Source organism: Hypomesus nipponensis, chromosome 28 (genome assembly GCF_054491055.1).
Source record: "Hypomesus nipponensis isolate SF chromosome 28, ASM5449105v1, whole genome shotgun sequence".
In the NCBI taxonomy this organism is placed as follows: domain Eukaryota; kingdom Metazoa; phylum Chordata; class Actinopteri; order Osmeriformes; family Osmeridae; genus Hypomesus; species Hypomesus nipponensis.
In genome coordinates this window covers 10719240-10741751 of record NC_140388.1, presented here as the reverse complement: position 1 = coordinate 10741751, position 22512 = coordinate 10719240, and the positions used below count along the sequence as shown (strand labels likewise).

The 22512-nt window shown below is 50.6% G+C and overlaps 1 protein-coding gene across 2 annotated transcripts in view; it reads right to left on the bottom strand.

The window, feature by feature from the left end:
- Positions 1–22512, bottom strand: part of tcf7l1b (transcription factor 7 like 1b) — a 34930-nt gene that overhangs the window by 4176 nt on the left and 8242 nt on the right. For both annotated transcript variants that reach the window (XM_084694635.1, XM_084694634.1), the window contains 4 exons: positions 9357–9434; positions 1392–1527; positions 1195–1297; positions 967–1050 (listed from right to left, as the gene is read on the bottom strand). In XM_084694635.1, the coding sequence (XP_084550761.1) occupies positions 967–1050; positions 1195–1297; positions 1392–1527; positions 9357–9434 (401 nt within the window). The remainder of the gene's footprint in view (positions 1–966; positions 1051–1194; positions 1298–1391; positions 1528–9356; positions 9435–22512) is intronic.

Genomic DNA, 22512 nt, shown 5'->3' with positions numbered 1-22512 from the left:
AATTGCTGTAGTTATTACTGCACAGTTTTACAATTATTTTTGTTCACCACTCGTTTATCGGCAAGTCCCTTTAGTAGATTTTGTCGTAATTGTTATTGCACTGCATACTTCAGCAATTGAGATGCTATTGTTACACTGTATAGCATTATTGTAGTATAACTACTTTGGTTCACCGCACCTATTAGCCTATTAGCTGAGATGTGGTAATATGTTGCTGCGATGCGGCTAGTAAATAAATGTCGAAATCGTCACTTCTGATCATTCATCTTTTACTTTTCACACTGTTTGGATGGCAGTTGGACGCATTCGTTAAAAGCGTCCGTTAAATGAATACAATTTAAAACTTTAACGTCATATATCATCAGCTAGATTCTCTTATTCACAAAAACCTTGAAAAGGTGCCAAGTAAACTTTACGAAACTCCGGCATGGGCTCCAGGTATTGATCACAGAGAGAATCCTCTCCTGAATATTTAATTCGCTACTAACACCGGAAGGCTCGCTACAAATTTTTCCAATTTTGACAGTTGGGCAGAGAGTTAAGTCTGGTGGGACTTGTCGGTTCAGATGAGCTTTGATTTGTCCTAATCGATCCTCAGCCCCTTTCATCTTAGTGTGTGGAGCAGAGCGTCTCCCAAGATGGGCCAAGTTGAGGATAGAGTATCTTGGAGAGTAAGACAGCCCTGTCAGAACAGAGCCCTCCTGAATGCCAATACTGTTCCGTCTTCGGAAGGCCAAGCCCGTCTTGGAGAGGACAGACTAAGAGCCCAGAGATCCTTTGTAGTCTTGACACCGCTGGCTGTCTATGATCTGATATTCCCTGTGCCCTAACGCTGCGAAACACCGCTGGCGGACCAGAGAGTGAGGAACACGAGAGCAGCGTGTAATGGAAGCGGTGGATATTAAATGTCGCTGTTCTGGAGAGTGGCGGAGGGGGGAGGAGGGGGAGGCAGGGCAGACCACTCACCTGGACATTGAGGCGTTCATCGCCAACGCAGGGTAGGGGTGACGGAATCCCCCTGGAGGGATGGAGTACATGGGCTGGCCTTGTCTGAGAGGAGAGAGGAGGAGAATGGTTGTGAGGAGAGTGGAAATATCACGAGTTAATCACTCCTAAAAATGTTGGGGTCAGGAAGGAGGTTGCTAGCGTGCTGAGGGTGTGTGTGTGTGTGTGTGTGGGGGGGGGGGTTCTTACTGAGGCACCAGCCAGCCCAGAGGGTGTGGGATCTGCCCCACGGCGCTCGGGGACAGAGGGTAGTAGGGAGACAACTCCGACGGGTGGGGGGTCCGGGGAATCCCTGCAGGGGGGCAGAGAGAGGGGGAGGTGGGGTCAGCCTCTCCGTGCTGTGGGGGTGGAGAGATGGAGCCGACGGTTGTGGAAGCCGGGCCTACCTGTCTTGGGGTCCAGGATCTCGGGGGAGAGGTGTGAGGGAGGGGTGCCCGGGGAGAAGTGTTCGTTGCTGTAGGTGATCAGGGGGGTCAGTGGGTGCACGTGGTGGGCATGCTGCACCACAGGGACCTTGTTCGACTGCGGGGAGGGAGAGAGGGGAGGAGGGAGGAGGGGGGAGGGAGGAGGGGGGAGGGGAGGGAGAGAGGGGAGGGGGGGGAGGGAGAGAGGGGAGGGGCAGGGGGGGACAGGGGTTTAGACACCAGGAAGGAGAGACAAAACTTAGCCACCCCTCAATCTTCACTCTCCCCCCTTGCCCTCCGTCACCATAGCAACACCACTCATTCAAAGGCACGTGAACACCTTTTGAAATATAGCAACAAGCAACAAGAGTCAGGTGGCTGAGCCGTTAGGGAGTCGGGCTAGTAATCTGAAGGGTGCCAGTTTGATTCCTGGCTGCGCCAAATGACGTGTCATTGGGCAGGGCACTTCACCCTACTTTCCTCGGGGGGAATGTCCCTGTACTTGCTGTACGTCGCTCTGGATAAGAGCGTCTGCTAAATGAATAAATGTAACAAGCGTGTAGAGTCTCTCCACCCCTGGAACAACAGCTTTTTCAAGAGAGACCAGCAGCCATGAGTCCTGACAGAGAGTATTCCCTGTGTGTGGCTTCGGCCGTGGCTCTGGGACTGCTCCTGTAAACAACACAGGCTGGGCGTGTGAGACGCTCGGGTGATGCAATCTGGAGCGCCACCAAGGAACACGAAAACGGCGTCGGACACATGCCAAGACCATTAGCTAGGGAGAGAACAGTCTGTTCAACCCAACATTTTGAACAACAGGGGCGCCTATCCAGGATTCACACTGGATAACCTCCCCACACCCTCCCACCTCCCCCCAGATAAAGGATAGAAGGTGGTAGTGGGAAGGGGGGGGGGGGGGGGGGGGCACCTGCCAAGAAGCAGATACCTTATCTCTCTCTGGTGACACCTGGTCAACCTCCACTGATTCGGATGCAGGGAAATGCTGCCCTTTGGTTTTCAGGTCAGGTGGGGGGAGTTCAACCTGTCACCAGATATATTTATCCTGAACGAAGACGACGAAAAGGATACTTTTACTGTGGTAAAACAACAGCAACACTGATTCAGTCACGGAGGGGGGAAGCAGATACTTTGCAGAACTGAAGAAATGTTCATATCCCAGCAGCGCTTGGACAGCTAATTCCACATCATTTATTTTGCCGTCAGAGAATATCCAGATGTCACTGTGGCCCAAAGTGCTGCGATCCAGCAGACCTGCTCTGGACCAGGGGCATGGTGGTGATGATGATGATGATAATAATAATAACCTGTGTCTCTACTTTCATTAGACACTGCGGTGGCTCCAAGTCATTTCCCCCGGCCGTGCGTCCTGAATGGGCCGCTTGTTGGCTCAGCATCGTCACAAGGGAGGGCCAGAGGGTGAGGGGGGTGGGGGGGGAGAAAGGAGTCTTGTTCCTCCAACCTAACCTTTCTTCAGGAACCCTCCCTTCCCCTCCCCTCCCCTCGCCTCCCTCCTCCTCCTCCCCCCCTTGCTCTCAGCTCACCAGCGCGGTCTGGGAGTGAACAAGGTTTGCATTGAGACGGCAGTGCACGCTCCCTCCTCACGCTACTTAAGAATTGTTCCAAAACCCGGGCGTGCTTTTTCTGTCACTTCTTCTAATGCAGGTCCAACCTGTTTTCAGACACTTTTGAAAGCCTTGGTGAACGTGCTGCTCCTTCATCTAAAGCCCTCTTTGATTTCAGTAATGCTGGTTTGATTGATGTTAGTATTAGCAGATCAAAATTTCATTAATAATGACTAAAAGGAGATCAATTGGAAAAAGGTTTTTTAAATATATTTTTGTATATGTTGTTTTTCAAAGATTTTGTAATTCCAACATTTTTTAACCGTTCTGGTTGAATTTATTAGCAGTAGGATAAAAAGGTTTCTGTATTATATTACTATTTCAAAAGGTTGACATTTTGAAATCTTTGCGTCCACGCTCCATGTATATTTCACATAGGCTTTGTTGCTCTACTTCATGTACAATGGGGCTGAATATTATTCGGTATAAAACACTGTTTGGCACTCCTAGGCAAGAGTGCCAACACATTGTGGGAAGCACTTCAGTGAGAATCAGAAATCGCGCCCATGAATAATTCACATGCTGAATTCACCAATCATGCATTCGCTCTGCACATCATTTTAAGTTTGAAAAACACTGGATAAAAAAAAAAATCCCAAATGTTTTGGACTATGTAGAGAACGTCGTGCACAGGATAAACCCTTCTGTCCTGCTGCACACTGAACCTCTGTAAGGGAGGGGGAATATCTCCTTATCTGCCTCCAGGGCATGAATGGTTACCTCGTCCACCGATCACTAACGACTACCTCAGAACCCACAGGGAAAAAGCGTTGTCGGTCGGAAAGAGAATATAATTATAGCGTTCGTGTAAAAACGGATTCATTTGGCCATCGTTAAAGAACAGAAAAGCAGTCGAACACACCACCGCCGTCGTGTCAAAGTGAGGATTGCGGCCAAAAGTTTAATCACAGTGTCCTCACTGAGAGACCCATCAATACCTCCATTCAGCCGGGGTATGTGTGGAGGTAATGCGCACCCAGCCCCCGACAGCCTTCATGATCCATGGACAAGGTGTAATAAGGAAACCGCAGGAATACGAGCCGTGTTTTAAATATAAACAGCTCGCACGTGACAGAGCCGCCTATAACCAGACCAGTGCCCCTCGTTGACTGACTGACATCGCCTGATTTGAAAACAAAAGCCATCCAAAAACGGTTTTAAAAGTTCTTAAGAAAGACCTCAAACAGAACATCGTGGCTCCTGGCTGTCTCCAGGCTGAGAGTCAACAGACAGCAGTCACAGGGAGATGAAACCTAGCAGGAGCTTGCTGTGCCAGGACCCAGAGACAAGGTGGCTGCCTGTTCAGCAGCCTGTAAGGGGCAGGATGGCAGCACCTTGCCTGGACGTTCAACTTGGAACCTGGCTAAGAAAAGCATGGGCCCTGGGCGGAGGGGGGCAGGAGGGGGGGGGGAGGGGGGGCTGGAGGGGGGCAGGGGGGGGGGGGCAGAGGTGGGTGGATTTCATTCAAGCAAACATGTTTTTGGATCCTGCACATCTGAATTGAATTACTAGGCAAACAGAGCGCAGACCAAAACTGAATAACCCTACCCTGCTTTGTGTGTTCCTTTTCTGCAGCTCCACCGCTTCTGGGTGGGATGCTCAGAGTCCTTTTCTAAACTCCGGGGAAAGACAGAGCCCAAAGAATGCCAAGCATGCCGAGAAATCCAAAGCCTTGTTTGTCAACGGCAACAGGAAGCGGACGCGAGCGCGTCCCGACCGTGTCGTTGTGTCGTATGCCTTTAGAATCCAGACTTCACGCCTTTCAGTCCGGACGGACGGAGCGTCGCCTGGCCCTCTGCTCTCCCTAAATATTCAGGGTTAAGATAATAAGACACACTGCGGTGTCATGTTGCTGTGGTGAAAATATAGGCGCTTTTAACCGAGCTCGTGAAAGGAACAGGGGGGGCCAGCTCACCACACATCATTAACTAGATAAAGAGTAGAAAACATTTTTGAAAAAGACAACCCAAAAAAAAAAAGGAACATTTGATGTCATTACACTAACAGATTACCTATAATATTTTGCAAGCTCTTGGTCAGGGACAAAAAATATATGTCTACGCTGTTATATGTTTGTTGCTCCCAAATGCAGCACCACGTTCCTGAGTGTGTCAGTCATTGCAGCACAGTGTGGGGCTACCTAGGTGCTCTGCAACAGCAATGTACAGACCTTAGATCAGTATTCAGCACAGGGATATCCCAGCCTTTGATTTCAGGACAGACTCTGGGTGTTGAATGCCTGCTTCAACACAACCAACCCTCGGACAACTCCCTGTCAAAGGTCTGGGGAATGTGTGTGTGTGTGTGTGTGTGTGTGGGTGGGAAGAAGGGCTAGAAGTAGGTATCACTTTAACAAAAACTTGGGGCGCTTCACCGTCACCGTGGGCCGTGAAGCCTTCTCATTCAGGCCGGCGTGTTGAAAATTGTAATGGACGCTCAATGGACCAGCCATCTGTGGAATGCGAGTGAGTGTCATTGTGCCACTTCAATTCACTTACCGAGCAATTTGGAGACTAAGTGAGTTATGACATGCTGACACAAGGGACCCTCGCCAGTTGTCACAACGTCTCAGGTCTGCGACACAACAGAGCACCACAGAGACCCCTCCCCCCCCCCCCCCCCCCCTCTCAGCAGTGACAGAGCCCAGGTCTGGTGACTGCTCCTGGGACACTAGCTCGGTCAGTTCCACCTCCATTAGGCTCTCACTGCTGTCCTTGTAAGTCAGCGAGGAGACCAGTCACTTGATAAGCCATGCAATCTTTTCAGGACTGAGTGTCCACTGGACACAAGAACGAATGACTGGACTGGGTTTGGAGGAGTATTGACGACACCATGGTGCTATTCGCTGTGTGGACACACATGCCACATTCAGACACCCGTCTCCACCCTCCGCACCCTAGCCTTCAGACCCCAGCCTCCCCACCCTAGCCTTCAGACCCCAGCCTCCGCACCCTAGCCTTCAGACCCCACCCTCCACACCCTAGCCTTCAGACCCCACCCTCCGCACCCTAGCCTTCAGACCCCAGCCTCCGCACCCTAGCCTTCAGACCCCAGCCTCCGCACCCTAGCCTTCAGACCCCAGCCTCCGCACCCTAGCCTTCAGACCCCACCCTCCGCACCCTAGCCTTCAGACCCCAGCCTCCGCACCCTAGCCTTCAGACCCCAGCCTCTGTACATGTTCATCCTCCAGCCTCTACTCTCCAGCCTTTAGTCTCCATCCTCTACTCTCCAGCCTCTACTCTCCAGCTTATAGTCTCCAGCCTCTACTCTCCAGCCTCTACTCTCCAGCCTCTACTCTCCAGCCTCTACTATCCAGCCTCTACTCTCCAGCCTCTACTCTCCAGCTTCTAGTCTCCAGCCCAGCTCAGGTCCTGCTGGTGGACTGACAAGCCTAAATCACCTGGACTAGGATTGTCTTTGATGTTTTATTCATGACCAGGCAGCCCTCTGAACACTGGGGCTTGGTATGGGGGCGGCGGGGGGAGGTGGGGTATGAAGGGGCAGCCATAGACACGCTGACGATGATCCCCCCCCACAGACACACACACACACACACTTTACTACCAACAGCAATACCAACTGAATGCTAAACAAACCTGTCTCTTGAATAATTGAGGTTCTCTGGCCGAAGCGGGCTCCGATTAGCATACAGGCCTTATGGACCCAATCTGCACCGCGACACGACAGACTTCCCCTGGCCTCTCACATCGACAGCAGGCTCTGATTTCAATTTCACAACCCTCTATCCTGTTCCCCCAGAAGAAACAGAGAGAGGGAGAGCGAAACACCAGCTTCATACTAACAGTCCATCATTACGTGTGGGCATTAGGAGGAACGATTGCTGATCAGGAGTCACGAGGAACTTAATCAAAGGCGATGATATCATCCCCTGACTGTCACGGCGCAACAGCTGACCAATCAGCTCAGACCCTACCGTGATCACATGACCCAGATCCAGCGCTCCACCTCTGGCTATCGACACACAACATTTACCCCCTGTCGGAGGGGTGTGCGCTGCATGTGCGCACTGCCCCCTGGACCCCTACACACAACATTTACCCCCTGTCGGAGGGGTGTGCGCTGCATGTGCGCACTGCCCCCTGGACCCCTACACACACACACACACACACATATTCCATGTAATCAATATGAGATGAGAACACACTCCACGCCAGACGTCATGAATATACAATGTCAGGTCATGTAATGAGCACTCGTCAGAAGACTAGCAGGAATATATCTACCTCTAAAACGTGCGTGCTTGAGGAGACCCGCTGGTGCCCCATGACTCCCTCTCCCCGGACCCCTCTCTGGCTCCTGTGTGCCCTGGGCAGTAATCCCAGGCCCCCCCACACGCGTCTATCCGCTCCCCCTGCTCTCATTAGCGCAGCGCTGGGCCCTGGGGGCCCTGTAGGCCTGGGGAGTCAGACTCCTGATCCCCCCCACGCCCCCCTCCCCCCCCCCGCCCCCACACTCACCTCCTCCTTCCTCCTTCCTCCCTCCCCGCTTCTCCCACTCTCACTCATTCGCCGGGGTAATGAGCAGATAATCAGCCTGGATCCCTGTCAGAGGGTCTGGCTGGGATTAAGGCCCAGTGTAAGGGGGGTGGGGAGGGAGTGTGTGTGTGTGTGTGTGTGTGTGTGGACTACAGTTGGGTGTTTCAGTCCCCTCTCCCCGGGCCCAGGGTATGTGCTGGAGCCTCTCCACCACAGCTCTGGAGGGGGGGGCCCAGGGTATGTGCTGGAGCCTCTCCACCACAGCTCTGGAGGGGGGTTCCAGGTCCTCTGAGGAGCTGTGTGCCTGGGACGATGGGATCTGGGTCACGGACCCCCCCGGATCAGACGGGGACAGGACAGGGGAGGCCAGAGTGTGGTCACGGGGGTGAGGGGGCGGCGGAGGGCGGCGGGGGGGGGGCAGGGAGGTGGGGGGGGGAAGTGTAGGGGTGCAGGGCAGACCTGAAAAGTTCACGTTTGGCCACATCTAACCCTTCAGAGAGGTCTGAACAAAGCCAATCCGTCGTGGCATGGCCAGCTTTTGACAAACAAGCTCGCCAATTCAAACATTCCCTTTGGACACAAGTTCAGATCCGACACGTCAAATGGCATTATCTATAATACATCTTTCTACTGGTCTTCGGGGTTCGCTCGATGCAACGCGCACGCGCATGAAGGTCAGACACAAAGCCAGCCAGCACACATACTGCTCTATCTCTCTCTCTACATGGGCCCTGAGACTGAGGCATACATGACTTACTACTGTGGAAACCCTCCACACACAGACACTTATTCCCCACCAAGTCTTCAATGCAACCTTTCATTTTCTCCTTGATTCAATTGGCATTACCCCGCTGCCTTACTGTGACTGTTCGCTGTCCCATGCATTTCATAATGTTATATATTAGGTAAATAAAATAAAAGAGATTGGCTGGAACAAAACACAGCACACAGGGCCCTGTGTCCCGCAGAGAGAGAGAGGGAGAGAGAGAGAGAGAGAGAGAGAGAGAGAGAGAGAGAGAGAGAGAGAGAGAGAGAGAGAGAGAGAAAGAGAAAGAGAGAGAGAGAGAGAGAGAGAGAGAGAGAGAGAGAGAGAGAGAGAGAGAGAGAGAGAGAGAGAGAGAGAGAGAGAGGGAGAGAGAGAGAGAGTCACTGACAGGTCAGCACTTATTGTAATAAAATATCTTTAATTGGCTTCCAATTGGGGGTGAAGTCGGTCATAGAGCAGTGACTGACTGCCCTGGGCTAGCTCTGCTCAGAGACGGGCCCTCAATGAGGACTTTGTCAAGTGCATCTCTGCATTTGTCATCCGACAACAACTAACCGCAAAACCAAAACATGACCCGTCTAGCCGGGATCACCGCGGTAACCAGCTGGGTTACGCCGTCGGCATGGGTCCCCCCCGGCGCCTGTCTCACCACAACAAACAACCGACAACTTCCCTGAGAGGAGATTGTTGATGATATAACCCGGTCGAGGCGTATCCTGGCACGTGTTCACCACGCTGCAGGACAGGTTTAGCTGCTGTGTTGATCTGATCTTTGTCACCTCGGTTCCTCCTCCCGCTGTGGTTGGACTGACCCAACAGGTCTGCTCAGGTCACACCTCGCCCTCGGATGACTACCCAGGCTGGGCTTGTCACACTCTCTCTCCCCTGAGGGTGGAGGATTGCAGGGAGGAGGGCGGAGGCGAGCCACACGCTGAAACGTTGCAGGGCGGAGGGAGCGTAGGGGGGGGGGGGAGGAAGGGAGACTGGCTGGCGTGGAGGGATGAGAAGGGGGAGGGGATGAGGGTCGGGGTCAGTTACTCACCAGGTGTCCAGGGGTTGGGGAGCGGGAGTCTTTGAGGCCGGCTGCTCCTGGTACATCCAGCCACTTCATGTGGAGGTACTGCAGGAGGAGGAGGGGAGGATTAACAAGAAGAAGAAACAACTGTCATGTCGGACAACTTCTACTCTCTGAAACCCAACTTCAACCACACCACACTACCCTTGTAGCCCACACAGATGGAACCCAACACTGTCCTACTCGCTCTGGGGCACAGCCAATCAAACACCAAGCATTCCAAGGCTGAGGTGTGCGGTCTGCAGCACTGCTGGACCAGACTGGACGGTGTCATGAGTGGCGTGACAGCCAGCAGGGAGCCTCCACTCTGACAGGCGATCGTGTGCAGAAGACCAGGCCTCCACTGGAGGAGGAGGGGAGGGGAGGGGAGGGGAGGGGAGGGGAGGGGAGGGGAGGGGAGGGGAGGGGAGGGGAGGGGAGGGGAGGGGAGGGGAGGGGAGGGGAGGGGAGGGGAGGGGAGGGGAGGGAGGGAGGGAGGGAGGGAGGCAGGGAGGGAGGCAGGGAGGGAGGGAGGGAGGGAGGGAGGGAGGGAGGGAGGGAGGGAGGGAGGGAGGGAGGGAGGGAGGGAGGGAGGGAGGGAGGGAGGGAGGGAGGGAGGGAGGGAGGGAGGGAGGAGAGGTCTGGCACAGAGGAGAGAGGGATGTGAACACAGCAAACTGGAGCAGGACTGTGAAATTGCCGTTTGTCAGGGAAAAACAAGCTCCCAGCTGTGGGTGTCTGTCGAGGTGCGGGTGGGGGTGGTGAAGGGGGGGGCGGGGTGGAGAGGAGGGGGGGCAGCTGGAGAGCAGCCCAACAGGAGAGGGTCTGGCTGGGTAGCAGGAGAGAGAGAGAGAGACCCGGTGGAGAATCCAGAGTGAGCCCCCTCGATGGTTTTGGCCTTTTGACCCGGACCACACTAATCCCTCCTCATTGTTAGCGTCATGCTATTAGCATTAGCATCAGGGTTTTCTATGGCATTTTTCACGTGGCTATCAAAGCTGTTATCATTAGCTTTAGCATGAGGGTTTTCTATGGCATTTTTCACGTGGCTATCAAAGCTGTTATCGTTCCCTTTAGCAAGGGGGGTTTCCATGGCGTTTCCTAGTCATAACTACAGAGTTTTAAACACTATTGTATTGACGGATTGTTCCCGCGATAGCACCGTCCCCCAGGCAGACCTTAGTGGACTGGATCATGTATAATAAAGTGCTCAAATGGTCTACGGTCTCTGCACCAGTTGAGACACTCCAGAGCTGCAGCCCTGAACACAGCATAGCTCAACCATCTGGTTTGTGAATCAGTTTAAACACCGGATACAGCAGATTGTCATGCATGTGGATTTTCTCGATGGTATCCAACGATTTCAAATTAATTAAAGGGGTTTTTTCTGTGCAGCTTTTGCATTTGCGCGAGCACACATGGATTTCTGTATCACGGTTCATCTAAGTTGCCTTTCGGGCATGGAATGCTAGCACTGGCCCAAATACTTTGTCTCTGTTGCAAAGGATGTTTTATAATGCAAAGGAAGCCTGCAGCCTCACATGTCTGGTTGCTTGACACACGTCTATCATCAAAATGCAACTATGTCGGCATGAGCTACCGCAGAAAAGATACGTCTATATATTTATATATATGTTTTGAATGAAACCCTGGTTAAACATGTCAAAAGACTCCCCGAGAGAGCTGACAATCATTTGAACAGGATTTCTTCTTTTTTTTTTTCAAAGCGTCATTCATCATGAGAGTTTTGGGGAGGAAGGAAGCTTGGACGACTTCAGGTTAAAAATGGCAAAGACATTACAGCAGGAGAGAGGGAAAAAAAAGCGAAGTTGGGAAGAAGAAAAAAAATAATTCAGGAATGAGTTTGTCGGCACTGGCTCAGGGTATTGTTTCCTGACAGCTGGGGTCCGATAGAGCACAGAGGGAGGAGGAAGGGGACCCTTTTCCCATCCAAAAGGGGGGAAATTCTTTGAGTTGACATCAGCCCTCCTTATTTCAACCATACTGCTCAAGGCTGAATTGCAGGTTCCAACTAATGGGCCCTCGTCCATACAACTGTCAGGAGGCTGTAGCTTTTAGGGGTTGCTAGCTCCCTATTGAAACTCGGCTCAGCTCAGAGCATGCTGCCTAATGAGTGCTGCTTTCTATGGAGAGAGGGGGAAAAAAATTCTCCAAAACAATACAGTTTTCACTGTCTAATCTATGTCAATCACGAATCCCCAGCACAAATGAAACAAGCTCCATTGTGAGCGTTTGCTCTTGCCTGACCGTACCCCGCCTCTCTCTCCCCCCCCCCCCCCCCCCCCCGCCGTGCCCCCAGCTCCCCCGCCCCCTCCCTCCCCTTTTTGACAGCTACTGTCAGGACAGGGGAACATACCCTCAGGCACTTTTATAAGAGCCTGCTTTATATAATTGCCATCGCGCTCTATGGCACTACCGACTGCAGACACCCGGAAAACACTCCCGATTCCCCTGCAAGATACAGCCTCCCACCTCCCACCTCCCACTTCCCCACCTCCTCACACTCTGACCCCTCCACCTTCCCACCCCCCACCTCCTCACCCCCCCACCTCCTCACCCCCCACCTCCCACTTCCCCACCTCCTCACACTCTGACCCCTCCACCTTCCCACCCCCCACCTCCTCACCCCCCCACCTCCTCACCCCCCCACCTCCTCACACTCTGACCCCTCCACCTCCCCACCTCCCCACCTCCTCATCCCCCCACCTCCCACCCCCCACCTCCTCACCCCCCCACCTCCTCACCCCCCCACCTCCTCACACTCTGACCCCCCACCTCCTCACAAGTCTCTCCCCAGTGAGGCGTAGAGCCCAGGGCATCGAGGCCAGGGCGACGAAGCTGGGTCCAGGTACTGACCAGCAGAGCAGGGACCCAGCAGGCAACAAGGGAACAGAAGGAACTCTTTTTCACTTTATTATTGATTATTACTGATGAGTATTAAGATGAGTACAAAATATATTTTCAAAAATGATTCTATGACAGACTTGTCCCTTAGTTTTGTTCAAAAACAACATTAGCAGCTCAGCAAGCTTCTGGATAATTCCCTTCCGAAAATTCTTAATTCAATTATTGCTTGAAATTAATTCAAAATTGCATTTTTTTCTGCGACAGACTTGGTCCCTTAGATTTGTTTAAAGTATGAGAGCAGGAAAGGAAATGAAAACAGAGAGTAAACTAAGAAGTTAGTCGAAGGAAGGCCGCTTCGACACAGAGCGGAAACACGCGGCTAAAGGGATCTCCAACGTTTGTGAAAGATTGAAAGCCCGGATAAAGTAAATTCAAGAATTACATCTTACATTAAACTTCGGGTAGGTCGGTAATGCTCTACATATGCCCCTAATTTCATTAGGAGCAGTCTGAGCGTGCGGCTGGCCTCGTTCAGGATGTCGCCCTGGTGAGGAATAGGCTCTGGTAAATAGTGTCACACACCCACACAGCTGGGGGTTAGAAAACCGAGTGAACAAAGTGAAGTTCAGCAACTATCTGATCCATTTTCGGAACTCTCTAATTGTCTTCCAGCCTTCCACAGCCTCCAGACCTCAGAATAGACATCAGTGGCTGGCCTGTGCTACTTTCCAGAGAGGGCCTTGATGCGACAAAGGTGGCAACGTTGCCGTTTGCGTTTTCCAAAAAAGACGAGAGATGAAGGCCCTTTGGTTTTTCGAACAGAGAGAATGCAGCATGTGTTCTCTGAGGCTTGCTGCCTGCCAGGGCCGGGTTTCTAATTGTTACACTGCTCTCGCGGAGCTGCAGTAGAACCCGGCCAAGTGGCTTTGTCATCTCTGAAGTGTGTGGTGCCTTGCTGCTGGCCAACATCAGAGCAGGGAGCGGGGAGGCAGATGTCTGGACATTTGTTGTCAAACTAAGTCGGACGCTCTGCCAAAAGTGACAGAGAGAGAGAGAGAGAGAGAGAGAGAGAGAGAGAGAGAGAGAGAGAGAGAGAGAGAGAGAGAGAGAGAGAGAGAGAGAGAGAAGAAGAAAAAAAAACATCCCAAACTTTGAGCGCGGGGAGACTTTTGAGTCCCTGCTGCACCTCTGTCTCTGTCGACCTCCGCGACGACACCATGGTCATACTCTTGAGGCGGTGTCATTTCATTGACAGGCATTTGTATCATTATGTACAGGTTACTAGATGGCTATCTATATCTATATTATATTTATAATTAAAATAAAACACTGGAAGAGAGCAGTGATTTTAGCTGCTGTTTATTCAGACTAGCCCTAAACTTGCAACGGGGCCTCACTCTCCCCCCTCCTCCCCCCCCCCCCTCTTCCCCTTTCCCCTCCTCTCCTCTCTCCCTCCCCTCCCCCCTCTTCCTGAGCACCAGGGAAGAAGGAATGCCACCATGGATTGCTTCAGCAGATAATGTCAATCACCAACTGTGTGTGGGGGCCCCCCTCCCCATTGTTTTGCTTTGGCCCCCCCGACACTAAACAAATGGGCCACACAGCGTGCTGTTGAGTCGAGGTGTTAATTATCCCCCATCCATATGAAGAGAGGCTGCAAACAAAGGCCTTGACAGAGCCTACACGCCAGCCCCTCCCTGCCCCCCCCCCCTCCCTGCCCCCCTCCACTAATATCACCTGCTTATGCGAGTCATTGACACCATGGCTTCATCTATGCATGACACACAATCATATGCTTGCGGGGTGAAGACAATCGTAGCTAGTAGGAACCCGCCCATGGCCCCGTAGTTTGCATTGAGGCCCCTTTGTTTGTCAACATTAGAGGTAATTACACATGCAGTTCTTAAGCAAGCCCCTGGTCCTCTGTGCTAATTAGTGTTTAATGGATGGAGGAATGATAGAGAGCATGGCCCTGGGCCTGGATACAGCAGTTAGTCTTGTGTGGCTTGATAGAGAGATAGTCAGAGAGAGAGAGAGAGAGAGAGAGAGAGAGAGATAGTCAGAGAGAGAGAGAGAGAGAGAGAGAGAGAGAGAGAGAGAGAGAGAGAGAGAGAGAGAGAGAAAACATGATGGGAAAATATTTAGGTGCAAACATAATTGATGGAAAAAATAAAACTTTACCATGGATATACAGGCGTAATGTATTTAGGTCCTACCTATATAAACACAGTTACTGTTTAGGCCTGTTTCTGCATAAACATAAACTGTTCACCTGTTGGGAGCACTAAGAACATAACAAGACGATTCGATGCATTGTCTCACTGTAAACTGAGTATTGCGTACGTACAGAGGTCAGAAAGGGCTCATGGACCTTCTCACAGCAGTAGTCTATACATCTTGAGCAAAACACGACTGTTTTTTTTTTTTACAACAAAATAGGATTCGGTCCGTACAAACACGGAAACACAGATAACAACATGACACAAACGATCACATGGATGGGCAGCGTGATCAGTTTGCCCCGTCGATCCATACTCTCTCCGCCACCCCCTGACCCCACTGAGAGACACCCGCTGGTCTCCCAACAGCTAGCATGTGGCTAACGGCTAGCGCACTGAAAGTGTCCATTAGCGCCCGAGGGAGTGAAGTTAAGTGACTGTGACAAGGCCACTCCCCCGGGCCGTCCGGCGCTCCATTGTGACCTGGCGGGTCGGGGACGCACTCTCTTGTTTTGTGTGGCCCCCGAGGAAAAAACTGGGTCAGAGGTCAGCCGTCCAGAGTGCGCCGGTTTCCACGGCAACGGGGCCTATTAAGGCCAGGCTCATTGGCCTTTTAACATGCTCTCGTACACAAAAGAACTATTAGCCCAGAGAGGGAGAGAGGAGAGTGAAGAGGGGGAGACGGCGTGAGGGAGGTCTTAACAAAACTCCTGAGAGCTTTTCCCAAGAACCTTGAGAGGTTCCTCCAAGCTCCAATGTGGTCTGTACCAAAGCAGACATCCAGTCACCCACAGGCCTGGATCCCAAACTTCCCTGCCCTGTTCGTCTCCCATAAAGAATTAGTTTTAATTTTATGACAGACAGACTGACGTGTAACTAGCTATCTACACAACTAAAACACTCTCCTGACCTCTGTGTATAAGGCAACTTGTGCTCCTCTCTAAACAAAGCCAAACAACCCAAACGACTCGGCGTAAGGAATCACAAATTCCAAACTCTTTCCTGTCACATGACTGCCTCGTGCATATTCTCAACTGTAACAAACGAGTCTCGGAGATGGTATTTGCCAGCAACGCCAGTTTGTTCGAGCAGCAATCCGACATAATAAATATATATTATAGTGACAGACCTAAATACTTGTGGTTTTGACGGGATCGAATGCTGCCCAGCTGAGTCTGGTGACAGGCTTTCTTATTTTCATGTTGCTGAACCTTGTCTAGTCAGGGTTTAACCCCCATAGCTTTCTGTAAAGTGAGACCGCACACTCTACATTTTACAACGTAAGCGCTTATTTGTTTCAGGGTTAATTTGAATATTTATGCTTTTTTTTGTGGGGGGATGTGGGGGGGTGACATGATTCTGAATCATTGCTTCCTGCTGCAAGAGCTTTAGACAGTTACAGAGAGAGGGAGGGAGGGAGGGAGGGAGGGAGGGAGGGGGGGAGGGAGGGAGGGAGGGAGGGAGGGAGGGAGGGAGGGAGGGAGGGAGGGAGGGAGGGAGGGAGGGAGGGAGGGAGGGAGGGAGGGAGGGAGAGGGAGGGAGGGAGGGGGGAGGGAGGGAGGGAGGGAGGGAGGGAGGGAGGGAGGGAGGGAGGGAGGGAGGGAGGGAGGGAGGGAGGGAGGGAGGGAGGGAGGGAGGGAGGGAGGGAGGGAGGGAGGGAGGGAGGGAGGGAGGGAGGGAGGGAGGGAGGGTTCCTTTAAAACGAAGCAGGCCACAGTCTTTACTTCACTTCATTAACTTCAGTCCAGTTTCCCTATCTGTCCGGCCTCACTTCTAGGTGAACACAATGAATGCGCAATTGTCTTACAGCAACACAACAGCGAGTCGAATAAAACGGAATGTAAAATTAGAACCACAAGAAAATAATCACCCATCTGGCAGAGGGTTTACTGTGTCATAAACGCAAAGGAGGCAGCAATGCTGTTTAAGTCAATTATGCGCAGTCAGTTATGTGGTTTTCCATACCTGAGGTAGCTTGTTTGTGATCGTCACAGACTACCCTGTAGCTCTGAGTCAGTTGCCTCGGTGTCGGACAGAGCTACACTGATCATCTCAAAGATGTTTGTCCTTCTCATTGTTTCCTCTGGCATTGTTTGTCCAGTTGTGCAGTAACACAACCTTTTATTGTTCAGGGAGAAGCCTAGGCCCCAGTTACAGGCGTGAAGCCCTGTATAATTAAAACCAGAACATGTGGTGGTTAGCAGGGGCTGGCTGTAGCATTACTGCAGAGCTCCACGTAGAGTAGGTGTGTGTGCCTGTGTGTGTGTGCGAGTGTGGGTGGATGTTTGTGTGTGTGTGTAGGGGTGTAGGGGTGTGTGAGCGTGCGGGGTGTGTGTGTGGGGGGCGGGGAAGGGTGTGTGTGTGAGTTGGTTGGTAAGACTAAAACCAAATCAACACAAATGACACTGCACTGAGACCCACACCTTTCATTCATAACCAAGCACATGCTGACAGCAGAGTAGAGCATCTGTAGTGCATGCTGCTTGACATGGTTGGGTAGAAAGCAATGAGCAGATAACCAAACATCCTCACAGAACAGACTAAATCTCGTATTCACTCCTGGACTAAAGTTAAAAAAAACATAACAATCCACTTTCTGTGTACAGAAAACGTGGATAAATATTTGTGGTTCGGAGTAGATTTCATCTTAAACAACTGTGAGCCTGCCAACTGCTGCAGAAGTGTTTTGGGGAGAGAGCACACATAACCTGGATTTATTTGGCCTTTTAAGACCAACTGAGGGAGAAGCAAAAGGCGAAGAAGCACCTTTACGAAAAAGTCTGTTTGAAAACGCAGGGCGAGCGGCTGGGTGCTGGAGTGAGGGAGAGAGAGAGAGAGGTAGAGAGAGGGAGAAAGAGAGAGAGACAGAGAGGGAGAGAGAGAGACAGAGAGGAAGCATGAGAGGGAGCAAGAGAGGAAGCGAGGGAGGGAGGGAGAGAGAGAGAGAGAGAGAGAGAGAGAGAGAGAGAGAGAGAGAGAAAAGGCCTAAATTAAACACATTTGTTTCTGCTCTCACATACCACAAGTCTTATGAAAACAGAGGGCTGATTGTGTTCACTTACGGCCCCTCACTCCCCAACACCACCCAGCCCCCTCCACCAACACCACCCCCTCCACCACCACCTCTCTGCCCCTGCCCCCACACCCTCCACCCCAGCCCAGGGCACCAGCTCCTCCCCCCACACAGCTGCCTGCAGATGCCTCCTGTGTTTGCTCAGCTAGCAGGCACAAACCTCAGTCTCCGCCCTGCCTCGACTCCACACCCAGAGGCAGAGCCCTGCCTCGACTCCACATCCAGAGGCAGAGCCCTGCCTCGACCCCACATCCAGAGGCAGAGCCCTGCCTCAACTCCACATCCAGAGGCAGAGCCCTGCCTCGACTCCACACCCAGAGGCAGAGCTCTGCCTCGACTCCACACCCAGAGGCAGAGCCCTGCCTCGACTCCACATCCAGAGGCAGAGCCCAGAGTCATCTCCACATCCAGAGGCAGAGCCCAGAGTCATCTCCACACCCAGATTCAGAGCTCTGCCTCATCTCTTAACCTCAAGAGTCTAACCTTAAAATCCCTCTCCTCACAATGCTAACTCACTCGACTTTCCTGTCGCATACCCTCTCTCTCTTTTTCTGACTCTCTCTTTCTCTCACTTGTACACAGCTACATAAAACACTCCACATTTGAGCATTGCATTCCTATTTCTCAATATATCAGACGTTTACCACAAGTCACTGAATCATAACAACGCAGTCAACAGACGTCTCTCTGCAGACACTAAAAACAAGCATACAGATTTAATGTGCATGGAGAATCACTTTTTTACCAGAAACGAGACAACAGACAGAAAGGGAAAATACCTCTAACTTTAAAGAACAACCCCCCCCCCCCCCCCCAAAAAAAAGAAAGAAATAATAAAAAAAACTAAACATCCCAAATAATATTAAACAGAGCTGATATCATCTGATTCACTGAGCGAAAGGCCACCCCTTTCTCCACCCCTTCAGTCGTCAGATTCCAGAAACATCCATCTTTGGAAGGGCGGATTGGTGAGCCCAGGAGAGGTCATGAGGCACTTCTACCTCCTCAAGGTTCAATAAGCCTCACAGGACCCAAACAAGCAGTAAACACGAGCAGGGAACCTTCACCTTCCTGGGAGCCTCTCTCTGTCAACGCTGGACTTCACGTCAGTGATTGGAGGGGGGGGGGAATCCTAAGGAAAACTAATACTGTCATTGAGGGAGAGTTTCTAATAGGCCTGGGGGGGAATCCTTTTGAAATTACAAGTTTACAAGTAGTTTACAAGTAGTTTACAAGTAGTTTACAAGTAGTTTACAAGTAGTTTACAAGTAGTTTACAAAAAATAATAATTGAAATAACATATCTGAAGATTGCATAATGCCTTTCATATTAGATGGCTGTTTTACCTATGATATCTTTCAATTTGTGAGGGGCGGGGAGATTAGGATTGAGGGCTGCTGCTAATATCAGATTTCCAGAGTAGGAGCTTAGGGCAGGGTCCTACCAATTACACTGAGAGTGTTCAGGAATGCAGAGCCAGACCAGACCAGGCCAGACCAGCCCAGACCCATCCAGAGACTAGCCCTGAACAGACCAGTCCAAAACAGCCCAGATCCATCCAGGACCACTCAGTCGGACATGCATGCTGGACATGCAAGCTAACAGCCTTCAGGGAGAAACAACTGCAGGAAAATATCTACGTATAACAGAGATTTCTCCCAGAGAACCCCTCGAATATACCCCAGTTCACAATGAAACAAACTTCTTCTCAATCTTAAGTGCTCGCTCCTGCAAACAATTACGGATGACCCAAGCACTGTACGTTTGTGGGTGTGGGTGTGCGTGCATGAATGCGTGTGTGTCAGCGAGTACGTGTGTGTGAGTACGAACGTGTGTGTGTCAGAGAGAGAGAGAGCCTTCAAGAAGGAAAGAGAGGGGGGGGGGAGCTTGTGCACAATTACAGCAGGGATTTATGGCCTGAGAAACAATTTATAAATCACAGCGCCTGAGCTAATGTGATCCAGACCTCTCTACATGCAGCTGCAATTTTGGTCTGCGTGAAAGAGCATAATAAGTCTGACTGGAGGACATTTTTGGGTGGTGGTAGGGCAGAGAGAGACTGACACCGTGGGTGGGGGGAGGAAGGAGGGAGGGAGGGGTCTTTGGCTAGAAAAGTCTCGAGGTGTGGGACTGAGAGTGTGAGACACCTTTTTGAGACTTGGTGTGAGATTATTCTGAGGTGCGAAACTGGATTTTGATCCTGATATAACGCTTAAATGTTCTCACGTAAAACCTCACAAACAATACGATTTCTTGCACGCAAATAGTAAGTCAGATAGCTGTAGTCCGATGAATACCCTGTTGAAGTGAGGTCAAAGGTGACTAGAGAAAGAGACTTAGCGAAAGTAGGACAACTGGGAAACACAACAGCTTTTCAGCAGAAAGCAGAAACTGACAGCTTCCACTAGGATCTCACAAGCCTCAAGTTCTAAGAAAACGTCATGAAATCCATGAGGAAATATACAACCATGAAAATCCCATCAACTAACAACATTGCAAAGAAAAAACAAAAAAACAAACAAAAAGATTTTTTTGTTTAGTTTCCATTATGAAAGCAGCCACAGTGAAGTGTATTGTTCTGAGTGTGTGCGTAGCTCTGGGCGGGTGTGAAAAGCAGAGCGGATACGCAGAGGGAAACCCGGGATTAGCTGCCCACTCGGCCAACTGCCCCTGAACCTTGACCCCGCGACCTTTACCCCGGGGGCAAACAAAGCTCTGAGTGACATCTGAAATAGGACGCCCTGTAGGGAGAGAGTGTCTGGACAGGACTCAACTGACCCATTAACTCTGTTGATAAGATTTAGGGCTTTCTCGACCCGGCTGCCCCCCCCCCCCCTCCCCTCTTCCCCTTCCCTCCACCCCCCTTCCTCCTCTCTCTCTTTTGCAACTCCTAAACCGTGCAGGAGCGCACACAGCTATATCAACGTAATGAAGCGAGTCGGCTAATTTGAGGTCATGCTCTTGATCTGATTTAATCCCGTTTATTGGCCAACACCTCAGTGTTGTCTGAGAGCAAACAAATGAACAACTTAGACCAGGATATTGAGCGCCAACCTGAGACACAGTGCTTCCACCTGAATGCCTACACAATGTGTAACCATGGAGAAAAAAATGATATAAAAAAAATATACTGACAAAAACAACAAGAATGAGGTAGAATATCATATCAACTGTTTGTTTGCACCTCCCTGATGCATATTCAAAGACCCGCCAATAGTCGCTGATAGCGGATGACGTCAACGTGCTACGATCATTAGCATATCGTCAACGTGCTACGATCATTAGCATATCGTCAACATGCTACGATCATTAGCATATCGTCAACATGCTACAATCGTTAGCATATCGTCAACAAACCCAGTGAGGAAGGCTGACGGCCAGTGTGGGCTGGATGAAGTGAATGCGAGTACTGGTCCGCACAGACCGCTTCGAGCCACTGTAGTATTTAAATCAGGCAAGGAGGGAGAAAGACTGGGTGAAGCATTCTGTAGCTCAGCTGTGAGGCTCTAAGCCGTTGCCCTGGGTTCTTTGTCCTGCCTTTCAGGGCCAGTCTGAGGTAGTCAAAGACCCTATTCATGACCAGCGATCCCCCTGCCAACACACCCATACAGCCCAAGTCAAGTCAGCCGGGAGCTATAGAGTCTTCCCATTTCACACGAGAATCAGACCTGCCCCTAAAGCCTGCTTCAGGGGTTTCCAATAGCTAGCTCTTCCAGCCCATGTTCAAGTCAAACAAAAGACCTCCTTGGCCTTCTCCATGTCATATAGGCTTGATTAGATCTTTTTATTCTAATGTAGCAAGTCTGAAACTGCAGCAAATAAGTCTTTCACATTAGCCGGGGGATTTTGTCCACGACCGTGTAAATTGGGGTAGGGATTATTTGGGGGAAAGTTGTGGACCAAGCAACCGCACACAAGGACCTTGAGAGTCGTGAAGAAAAAAACATTTGCTGAGTACTGTACATCCGAAAAACAGGCATTGTGAATAATCACGCCGGTCGTGACTGGGATTTGACTGAGGCAGTTCTCAAAGCAGTTCTGGTCCAGTCCTGTCAACGTTGTAGGATTACAATCTGCAAAATTACTAACATTTTACTTCAGATATATAAGGGCACCTCAAAGAACCAAATTATCAAATCTACACAAACGAAATCACTGAATAATTCAAGACGGGCATGGAGAGGAATCCCAACATCATTCAGAGTCCAAAAGCTTTGCCGAAAAAACTCAAAAGGGGCCTTTATTCTCAGCATGACTCAATAACGTGACATAATACTCTGAACAGAGACCAAACAAGTCAGGGTCCTTGGACAAGCACTGGATACATACATCATCAACAGAAGCAGACAGTAAACATCTCCTCTTACTGAGGTGATCCTCAAATCCTGCTGGAGATAAAGGAGACACATTTCAGATGACTTGTCTCTACTGTGGCTTTAATAACATTTAACGCTGTGCAGAACATTGTGACTCCTTAACAAGAACAATTGGTTTATTGGGGTTATCTGGAGGTAGCTAAGACCACGGTGAGGCAATGACAAACAGAATGTTAGAACAACATCCACGTTGAAAAGCTAAGCATTGGCCAAACAACATCTTTGAAACAAATTATAGCTCTGCGCTGAAAGCACTCAGTCCTTCTACTATTATTCTACAAATGACTTCAAATCAGCAACATTGCTGACTACCTCGGTTCAACAAATTGATTGTTTCCTTCAAAAGCACTCCTCTTACTATTGCTCTATGATCTGAAAGATAGGGTGAACTTATGGTATATGCAGCGGCTGCATTCGACCACAATCGAACAATCGTGCTGAGAATGTTTTCCCATGTCAAAATGGAGCCCTCTTTAACATCCAAAAATTCAGCACCACAAATGATCTACTGTAAAGTCTGCAAAGTCTGGCAAGGTAGTGTATATTTATCTTTACGGGGAACGAATGTTCATCGTTAATCATGTGTCATGTGATACGAAGACACAGTA